The sequence below is a fragment of the Mytilus galloprovincialis genome, chromosome 13 (genome assembly GCF_965363235.1).
Source record: "Mytilus galloprovincialis chromosome 13, xbMytGall1.hap1.1, whole genome shotgun sequence".
Taxonomy (NCBI): domain Eukaryota; kingdom Metazoa; phylum Mollusca; class Bivalvia; order Mytilida; family Mytilidae; genus Mytilus; species Mytilus galloprovincialis.
Genome location: NC_134850.1, coordinates 19,821,351 through 19,832,763, shown reverse-complemented (window position 1 = coordinate 19,832,763; position 11,413 = coordinate 19,821,351). Strand labels below are relative to the sequence as shown.

The 11,413-nt window shown below is 31.4% G+C and overlaps 1 protein-coding gene across 1 annotated transcript; it reads left to right on the top strand.

Moving 5' to 3' along the window:
- The first annotated feature begins 491 nt into the window (after nt 1-491).
- On the top strand, nt 492-8,377 carry LOC143057059 (uncharacterized). Its single transcript, XM_076230287.1, has 4 exons — nt 492-961; nt 2,277-2,543; nt 6,024-6,215; nt 7,586-8,377. The coding sequence occupies exons 1-4, from the start codon at nt 898-900 to the stop codon at nt 8,032-8,034; spliced, it is 972 nt and encodes a 323-aa protein (XP_076086402.1). The 5' UTR covers nt 492-897; the 3' UTR covers nt 8,035-8,377.
- Nucleotides 8,378-11,413: the final 3,036 nt, after the last annotated feature.

Below are 11,413 nucleotides of genomic sequence, written 5' to 3'. Positions count from 1 at the left end.
AAAGACTTTTTGGCTCACCTGGTTCATTGTTTTGTACATAATTCAGGCATTCAATTTTCTCGAAGCTCGTTTAAATTGTTTTTCATTTATCTTTTCGATGCTTTTTATAGCTGACTACATTCAGTATTGGGTTATCTCATTGTTGAAGGCCGTACTATTATAGTTGTTAACTTCTATATATTTTGGTCTTTGGTGGAGAGCTGTCTTTGTGACAATTCTTATTTCTACACGATACTTCAACTTCTTTTGGATTGTAAGTTATTCTTACAATCTACATGGGTGTCTAAAATAGTCTCATTTTCATGGACCAAAGATTCGCGTTCAGCTGACGTTTTCCTGATAACCATTTATTTTGTGATATTTCAACTATATTTGATAAGTTTATTACTCAAAAAGACTTTTATTCTAAAACTGTCAGCGATAGCGTATACGTAATATGTAGAATAATCGCTTAGCATATGAAACAAATACGAGCACACATAAATTGTACCCCGTGTTCAGATGTATATCATGCATATCAGACCATACTTTTGAGAAAAAAATAGAACCCTTGAAAAACATGCAGTCAGCAATAAAAACTGACACAAGAGTTATACAAAATATAGGTAATGCAAATTGACTACAACTTGAAGGGTCAACTTTCTCACTAAGACAGAACAAACAATACTATCACTTAGTGTCAACAACTTAAAAGGTTAGAAGATTTGACAATCTTCCGTTTGATACACAAGAGCAGAATGTTGTTCATATATCCTTTTAACTTTGAGATATGATTGTTTGCTTAGGAATACAAGGAAGATTCTTAAGTGTAAGATAGTTCAATAACAAGGGTTAAAGAACCAACAAGTATCTAACACCAAATCTTTCTAACCGGTGTCTTTCTAAGTTCATTGATTCATGATGAATCTAGTTTTTGTGTTTTTTCTGTTTGGTTTCGTACAGCAAGCAGTTTATGGTGCTGGTAAGTATATTTTCGTTGATATATAGGAAAATAGAAATATTTGATAAAAACAGGAATTAAAAAAGGATAGTCTAATAATTGAAAACTGAATTTGAAAATATAAATCATTTCAAACCAATAAATAAGATAAAAACAAAACAACTTCATTATTTTTGAATTGGTCAAGGCAAGTGTAATAAAAAAAAAAAAAAAAAACGCGAAAAAACTGCTTTACAGACATGTTCTGTGAGCCAAACATCTCAAGTTACATTGTAAGTTATTAAAAGTTCTTTATACAAATCATTGTTCTATGCATTTCGTCCGTGCTTTTTTTTTTTTATAATTATTAGATGCAGTTGAATACATTGTACCTGTCTTTCTGTTTTTCAAAATTATCGAAGGCGCCAAATTCTGGTAAATTTGTTAAACGTTTATAGCTTTTATTACACAGAAAAAAAGAAAGAAGGAAAATATATTTTTTTTATTTATAAAAATGAATTTAATTTAATCTTTCAAAAATACGATCTTAATAACTTACAGCCTGTTATAATTATGATATAAGATACGTCGGACAGAAATCACCATGCAAGTGCACCATCAATATATACATGTACATGCATGAGACTTTATTTAAGAATTGAATGCTTCTTTTTGTAAATTTATTGGGGTGTAAAAGCGTTGACCGAAGTACATTTTGTATGAAGCGCGGAAGCGCTTCATTCTAAAAATGTGCGCACGGTCAACGCTTTTACAACCCTATAAAGTTACAAAAAGAAGCATGCAATGCTTATAATTACATTTTTTAGCTATGATAATGAAAACACGAATTTCATACATTTTTTATTTAATTCACCTGTGCACTTTATTGTTGGACAACGTGTTATCATGAATGAAAAGTTGTATTGAGCAATGCAACTGCTTACGGAATAACAGGTGATGTGCAGTTAGCCAATCAGAATAAAGTATTATAATGAAACATACATCTAATGTAATTATATAATGATAGAACATTTAAATACGAACTTAAAGATGACTGTTGATCTGTGTTGTAGGGTTCTTGTTTTCAAACAGTTAATACATACTTTCCGTAGAGATATTTTTTTAAACCAGAAAAAAAGATTTAATAATTTAATGAATCATTTTAAATATATTTTATTTGCAAAATGGATTAGACACAAGTAAATCATAATTATGAAGTCTTCTATATAGAAAATGAATCGAAATGGGTAAACAAAAATGCATTGATTTTCATTTGCATAAGGTCGTGTTCTGTCCGACACAAGTTAATATATATTCGACATGTTGTAGCTACTATCTAACTTGTGCAATTTTCCAGATCTCTCACACTGTCCGTCAAGAATACGTTCTCTAAGGTATGTCCATGAATATCTCGACAGCTGTGTACTTTTTGTCCGTGACAAAAAATCATGGACAGATGGCCGAGCTAATTGTAGAAGACTTGGAGGAGATTTGGTAATGGTTAAGGATGCCAGTAAACAAGCTTTTCTACTGAATTATCTACGTCTCGATCACTGGGATACTGATAATATATGGATAGGTGCCACTGACCAACAGAGAGAAGGGGACTGGCGCTGGATTGATGGTATGTCTAGTTCTAGACATATAGTTGTTAATTTCTGTGTCAGTCTCTTGTAGAGAGTTGTCTCATTGGCAATTATACCACATCTTCTTATATTTATAGCATATATTTCTTGAATATAGTCATTTTAAAATTATAATACTCTCGACTGAACATCCATATTTTGACCATTCTTTTAATTTATTTAATTTATCAATTATAGAGTACGAAATCCTTAACAGCATAACAGGAACAATTTTACTGAACAAATTAATACACTTCGACAATTGATATTTCCTCAGTGATGATCATCATGCCAAAAAGATTTGAAAATCCCCAAAACTTATAAAACCGTTGACTAGCTGACAAACGAGTTAATCTAATTCTTGATAGTAATTTGGTATTCAAAATTTAATCGTTTTTTGTTTTATTCTCACGGTATTTCTTGAATATAATATCAGGATCTGGAACGGAGAACTTTCATTTCAGTGGGGTTTTAAAAACAAATTTTTTATTTATGTTGTCCATTATTCTCTTATTATTTGTACTTACTCACCTTTTTTTCCCTTTGCTTCATTATTTAGGGCTATTTTTATCTTTTCTTCATTTTGTTGACCTTTTGTTGTAGGTTTATTACTCTATATTCTGAAAACTCCATTCAAATTTTTATATATGCATTTCGCATTCCCGATCAAGTTATTACAACACTGTAAACATTATCTGTAAAAACTAGGTACATATAAACTAAACTTGCGTCTAAATATTAACAGGGAAATGAAACAAAATGGTGTTGTAATTCGTGACACACCACTCAGGAATGTCAATGGCAAGATAACTCGTACCGTGTCAACTCGTACCTCTGCAAATTCGTACCAATATCAAACTAAGTTAGACATCACGTGACTTCTGTGACGTATACTTGCCGCCATTTTGTATTATATTTCCCCATATAAAATGCATAAATGCTTCAATAAAGTTCAATTTTCTCATAAACCTGACCCGTTTTCTAACTTTTGCATATTCAAACATATTTCTATCAAACAATGTTGGTCCTAACAGTTTAATTTTTGATTAAAGTCGGTCATTTTAGAGTTGTAAAACATGCACTTTTTCTCGTCATTTCTCCGTTGACTCAATGCTAAATTACCGATACCCATGTCTACTTGTACAACAAATAAAGAAATTCCGTAAATAAAAAACAAACTTTGCAAATCGATTAAGTATATTGAAACATATATCTGGCGGGGAATACTACTTAAAACAGTTTAATTTTAGGGCAAATTCGGTCAAACATCGATTTAAAAAAGGGAAATTTTCGGGATTTTTCAAAATGGCGGATGATGTATATGGAAATGTTGCATCAAATCAAGGATTTGTATAGTAGGACTGTTCTAGATTATATTTAAATTTTCATTCAGAATCTCTGATATTTCTGTTGTTTTCTTTGGTGACATTTCGATATGATTGATTTCAAAATGTCTTGATAAAGAAAATATTATTTTAAGTGTGACACGGGAACATTTATTTTGACAGATATCCAGTATTTACTGTTACCGGAAAATATTTTACAATAAAATTCATAATACATTTTTTTCTCTTCTTTTTTTAAAGGTGTTTTTCCTGTTTTCTGTATATTTTATCTTTCTGTAGAAATATATTTATACATTTCTTATAGAACAAAAAAATGTTTTCATCCGATGAGAAAAAACGCCAATGCCCAACAATTATTATAGATAAATATTCTATACCTTTAAAATTTCATCCCTTTACAGAACAGGTGAACTCTGACTTGGGTTATAATGTTACGTAACAATATATTGTCAGGTAGACGTGCAAACCAAAAGCAACCAGGTGACATTAAGCATCCGGGCACACTACGTTTGCGCGCATTTGGGGATTAAAATGTTTTACGTTTGCGCGCAGCTTTCGATTACATTTGCGCGCACTCATTTTACAGGTAAACTCAGGTAAAAATATAAATAAAAATTAAATCAAATTGTAATTGACTATATATTATTTTTATTTTCATAATAAATATGACTATCAATTATTAATTTTGAAAACCTTTCCTAAGTCAAATTATATATTGTTCATTGTGAATATTTCAGGATGAAAAGTGTTTCAACTTATAGTGTTCGTTCTAAAAATTAGTAAATAATTCAAATTAGTTTGTGAAGTTACACCAAGGTACAAACATGGAGTTTCGGCACGTACCGACATTTAAAGTAATGAATTTATCAATACTTTTAACTTTATTAAAGATAACAGCTATGTTTTAACATTTTAACATTTTCATATGTATTATATTTCTAGGATGTATAGTGCTTGTGCATAATAAAACGGACTTATCTTGCTCGAAATCCCACTTCCATCTCATCGTTGGTGAGCAGGGGACTATGACTAACAGGATTGAGTACTTATACTTATAAATAATTGAACAAATTATAAATAAATAAGTGTTATTACCTGTATTTACCTGAGTTTACCTGTCAAAAAAATGCGCGCAATTGTAATCAAAAGCTGCGCGCAAACGTAATGATTTTTGCGCGCAAATGTAATGGTAATGCGCGCAAACGTAATGCACCGATTTATCCTGTCAGTGTGTACACATGTATTACCAGAGTTTAAAATTTGTGATATAATACAAAAGTTTTAATAAATGTACAAATAAATAATTTCTTTTAATTTCCCGTGTCAAATCAGAAGACGTTTGTATCATAATAAACTTTAAGAACATATAAAAGATAATCAAATATTTATGTTTCCATAATTATTTTCAAGAAATATTATGATTCAAATTTTAATTTAATTTAAATGGATTTTTTTTTATTATTTTATAGGAAATTCAACGAGATTTTATTATTATTTTTTTTTTAATTAAATATTTTAAGCTAAATCCCTGCATTCAGTGAATCAGTATAAAGTTTAACTCGTGTTAAAAAATGTTATTGTAATACATTTAAACAGAGACGTCGTATAATACGATTGCTCTGATTTCAACAATATCGTATACCCTATAATATCTATCGACAGAGTTATCGGTCCTGAATAGGACTGATATAGTTGCGTATGGATTGAAACTTTACTGCCAACAACTCGAACATCAAAAGTGCCTAATATCCTGAATTATCTTTAATTTGGAGATAATATTCCGTTAACTTTATAATAATGTGTATCAAAATGAGACAGCTAATATCAACAAAGAAAAAAAGAGAAAAAAAACAAGCAAATAGTTACCAGGATTATAATTTAGTACGCCAGACGCGCGTTTCGTCTACATATGATTAGACTTTTCAGTGACGCTCATTTCAAAATATCTATAAAGCCAAATAAGTACGAAGTTGAAGAGCATTGGGGTCCAAAATTCCAAAAAGTTGTGCCAAATACGGCTAAGGTAATCTATTCCTGGGATAAGAAAATCCTTAGTTTTAAACACTAAAGTCTTCATTTATCTTAGTATGTCAATTTATTTATCCAACATACATCATCTTTTTATTTATGTAGGAAGCAAGATTTCTTATAGCCGATTCGCAAATGGACAAGGAAATAATCACAACTCAGGATTTCTGTTTGCAAATGGCGGCAATGAAGATTGCGCACTGATAAGACGGGATGATGGCGGTCACTGGCACGATTATCCATGTCAACCAATATTAGGAGCGTTTGGCTATACATATTCGTATGCCTGTGAATTCCGTAAGATATAAATATAGTATATTCACTCTGATAAAAAAAAAATGCGTTTGCACTCCTTTTAATTTTTCTTGATGATTTAAACTTCACCATTTGGAACTCTTGGTTTAATAGATTCCTTGTGAGTAGCAATCCTCTATCAAGGAAATCATGATAAGAAATACAAGCGCGGGAATATCGTATCAATTGGGAGATATATACTCCGTATTTAGGCGCTGCTGGAATGTTGCTATATAGAAATGAAAAGTTCACAATTCTATTAACTTGGTGAACAAACGATATACTTTTAAAGAATGAAGCTGTATACCATAACGTCAAAACATGAGGACCCCAAAACGGTATTGAAAACAGAAGAGAGCATTCCAAATTCATTGTAAGCGAAGCCAGTTCACGTGATCTGCTTTAATTCAAATTAGTCGTGTGTTCATTAAAAAAAATATAGACTATACATCGATATATAAATATTGAAATGTATTAACAAACTTAAGCAAAGATTTGGTTCTTGAATTAATGACATCTGCATATGACAATTTTGTAGTAGTACTGATTTTTTAATCAATGAAATGCTTATCGTTTAATGTTGTAAATTTGCATATAATAGGTGATTACACCGAAGTAATTTGTTTCTTGTCGATAGTTAACCATGCACTATCTCTGTATGTCTAGTTGGGGCATGCACAGTATGACCTTCAACATAGAGCAATACACATACATTTATCAATTATTGACTTTTGACAAGATCAATACGTTATATATTGGCCTGTTCAGGTTATACTAACCGAGGACGAAGTATCCGGATATCAAAATAGTTGATCTAAAACAAATTATGCTTCAGTTGGATCTGCTTGTCCCCCCGCCCTCCCCCGTTTTAACCAATATTTATGTGTTATAGCTTGGAAGCAAAAAATTAAAAAAAAAAACGGTAAAAAATAAATAGTTAATTCGGACCTTAATGTTTAGGATTTTCAGTTATGGTGCTATTTATGTGTTACAGTTATTACAGTAAACATTTACGATGTGTAATACTTATGCCGTATGCACTAGATGTATTTATTAATAATACTCATAGCACATAAGTATTAAGATATTTTTTCATTATAGATAAAATTGACAACATCGACACTATGTATAATAATGATTACAATAAAAGCGAGTGATTTCAGTTGTATATTTTATAACACACAGTTTGTGTATTCTGCATAGTGCTGCAGTAGTACTTTGTGATTAAGAATCGCATATCAACAGGTATTGAAATTACTAAACATACTTAAATACTTAAAACAGCCTTTTTTGCCATGTAATATTATCACCATCAAATTGAATGCTAAAAACATTAGATCTAACAGGCGAATTGTTAAATTTTTCTTTTGTAGCAAAAATTAAAATGGCTACAACACTGGAGCCTATGATCACCGTGTCATCATCAACAATGAAGACGATGTCGTCTTTTAAAACAGTGCCAACGACAACCATGGCTAATGTTGAAACCCCAGCACCAACAACAATGCCAAAAGCTGAAACGCCAGCACCAACAACTACCATGGCAAATGTTGAAACCCCAGCGCCTACAATGCCAAAAGCTGAAACGCCAGCACCAACGACTACCATGGCTAATGTGGAAACCCCAGCGCCAACAACAATGCCAAAAGCTGAAACGCCAGCACCAACGACTACCATGGCTAATGTGGAAACCCCAGCACCAACAACACATTTACCTAATATTGAAACGCCTGCGCCGACAACAGCTCAACCAAACAAAGAAACTCCTGCCTCAACTCTTCCTCCACCAACGGCTATAATTGGTCGCAGGAGGCGCCGATGAAAACTCTTTTTATCTACCAGTTATCTTTAATTAATAATTATTATGAACAAAACAATTGAAATGATAATGCCATAGCCATTAACTATATTACGTATGTCGATTATGTGTCAAAATTGAATAGCGCAATGATATCGTCATAGCAGTCAAAATATTAAAAAAATGAATAATTGTTATAATTGTCGAATGCATTCTAACCCATTCTGTTCTTCACAAGTTATGAATCTATTTACATATCTAACAATTTATGAGGATATATAATGTGGCATGTTAAAAAATCTAATGGCTTTTGAATTTGAATATATTACAGAATTATAAATCTACCAAATAAAATCTCCAAAGTATTTTTACGGCATTAACTTTTTGATACCAGAAATGGTAAAAGTTTGTTTCACATACCACCTAAAAACCTTCAAGTTTCTTGTATCATTTGAAGTACTTTCGAACAAATATTTAGCCTGTCGTTGTTATTTCTTGCTATATATCTGATTTATTTTCATTCATTATTTTGAACATGAAAAATCAGGCCGTTTGTTTTCTCGTTTGAATTTTCACATCGGATGACCATGAGGGCATTTCGGTGTATTGCTGTCGCCTAGATTTTAATAACTTTCGTTTTCGGATCGTAACCGATCTATAAACATGATAAATGCACGGACATTATCAAGCAAAATAATATTCTTTATCGCTTGTTATAAATTCAGTTTTCAATGGATACTCCTAAAAATATATTTTCTAGAACATAAATTAATAATATGTAAATGTTTTGTCGTTTGAATTATATATACTATATTAAGTAAAAAACCTTTAATATGTATGCACACGTACAGAAAAGTGTGTTTACGCATGCGGAAGAATATTTTAATCTAATTCTATTAGAAAAATCGAAGTATTACAGAAGAGTGTCCACCATGCACATGCACTGCACTATTATTAATATAGTAGAGCATAATGATATACAAATGGAGGAAAATTATATATACATGTAACTGTAATATACAAATATTATTATAATATACATGTATAACAATAAACCAGAGGATACTGATTTGTATCAATATACTATAATAGTTATTACGATAAGGTTGAATTCCCTGTTATTTATTTATCATCCTCGCACGAACTTCTCTCAGACTTTTCCTTTGACATCGGTACATTAAACTCACTTACAGGTATAGAGGTGTGATATTTTCTGAGACAAGTGCTTGTGACCATCCACAAGAACTTGCAGTAATCCGATGTTTAGTACTTTAGTACTTTGATTTACATTTGTCATTTTGAGGCCTTTAATAACTTACTAAGCGGTATTGGTTTTGCTCGTTGTGGAAGGCCGTATAGGGGTAACCTATCGTTGTTAACTTCTAATTCAGTTGGTGATTGGCAATAATACCACATCTTAATATTTTTATATATTAATAAAGATACCCGATCGTTTAAGTGACATACTAGTACATGTACTAATGTGTGCGTTTGGCTTGATTGACTTGTTTTCAATTATAGATAGTTGACTCTCCTAATGATTTTTTTTTTATCTATGGTAACGTTACTATAAGATTCATTGATATGAAACGCACTATGTCTAATTTCTTATCAGAAAATATGAATCGGAGCCTGCTTTATCATTCCGCTTCACTTTAAAGAAGATGTTGCAAAATTCAAAGTATGGTGGTAATGTTGAATGAATCTTTATATCGGATATGTTCCTCATGTCATAACTTCAATCCCGTTCCCTTTTCACAAATGTGACCTACCGATTTACCGGCTTTGTAATAACATGAGTAACACGACTGGTGCTGCATGTGACGCAGTCTCTGCTTACCCTTCCGGAGCCCTTGAAACCACCCCAGTTTTTGGTAGGTTTAACGTTCGTTTAGTCTTTAGTTTTCTATGTTGTGTCTTGTGTACTTTTATTTGTCTAAACCCCGTCTGTTTTTTGTTTTTGTAGCCATGACGTTGTCAGTTTATTTTCAATCTATTAGTTTGAATGCCCCTCTTTTATATTGTACTTGACAAAAACGTAAACACTACTTCGCACAATGTCATACAACTGACATCGACAGTGTGTCTCGACAGATATGTCAAAGCTTCATCAAATCCTTCGATTTCTTACTATATATTGTTCAAGTTTATGTAGCTTTTTTCATTGACATATTCGGATGGAAAAACTCTATAGAGTAGATAAGATAATAAAGGGCTCAGTGATTACATGTTTAAAAAAAAATCTTATATGTACCAACCAATCAATAGACCAAAAAAGAGGGTCTGGATGGGGTCTGTTATTCTATAAACATTTAATGTTCACCCCTTTTTTCTCTAATCTTCAAAAGATAACCCCTTTTTTTCTCTAATCTTCAAAAATTAGACCACGCATTTCTCTAATCTTCATTTTTTTTGGCCCGTTATTCTCTAATCTTCATTTTTAAGGGCATTATTCTTAATCATTTAACCCCATCCAGACCCTCATAGAACCAATGAAACTATTAGCAATCTTATATATAAAGTCCAATGACACAGTTACCGTCCTTTGAGTGTAAACAATGTACATGTATAAGTTGCCAATGTTTTTCATACTCTTTCCTACTGTAAAAATCTTTTTGAGACAGAGCATTTGCGATTTATTAATTGAATTTATTGAAGGATTGCACTACGAAGAAACTGTGTTCTCGGGCAATATATGAGAGCTTTGTGTTTTAATCGACCACTGAAAGATAAGACTTGTTATGCAACTATTCTACATAAATAGTACGTGACACGCATGCTCGAAATGTAATTATAGCGATGAAATTAATGTCAATGTCATCTTGATAAAAGTGCAATGTTGTTCACGTTAACTTATTAGGTATAAGATTTACATGATAAATAAGAAATATATAAAAATGAAATAAAGTGTATTAACTTATTGTTATTATAATCTGTGTGTAAAATAAATGGAAGTATATCAATTTATATTCTGATCAGTGATTAAGTAAACGCTATATTTTTTTATTATATTTTGCAAAATATATGCGTCGACATAAGTTTTCCTTACTGTTAGGTTTTTTGTTTTCCTCTAGATGCATCGTTTATTGTTTTCCATTAAATCAGTTGTAAACATGAGCAGAATGTTAAGTTCGAATATATTGTGTTTGTTACTTCCCTTTTCTAAACTGTTGACCCATGTTATGCGAGTACTTGCCCGATTATTCATGTTTTAAATAATGTTGTATTCATTTTTAAAGGCGAATATTTTGCCGTCAAGCCCTTCTTGGGGTGTTCTCTGTTCCACTGATACTTTCGATGATCTTATTTTTAGATAGTCTTTTTCGAGATGCAGACTTTAGAAGATTGATTTTAACAAAACCTTGCTAGAGTTAAGAAAAATTATTCGGATACTCTAGTAGTA

What these genes read in the sequence shown, in the direction of transcription:
- LOC143057059 (XM_076230287.1), top strand. Translation starts at nt 898, where the DNA reads ATGATGAATCTAGTTTTTGTGTTTTTTCTGTTTGGTTTCGTACAGCAA. An exon ending in GGACTGGCGCTGGATTGATG is followed by an intron (nt 2,544 to 6,023) that starts GTATGTCTAGTT and finishes TTATTTATGTAG; the next exon opens with GAAGCAAGATTTCTTATAGC. An exon ending in TTCGTATGCCTGTGAATTCC is followed by an intron (nt 6,216 to 7,585) that starts GTAAGATATAAA and finishes TTTCTTTTGTAG; the next exon opens with CAAAAATTAAAATGGCTACA.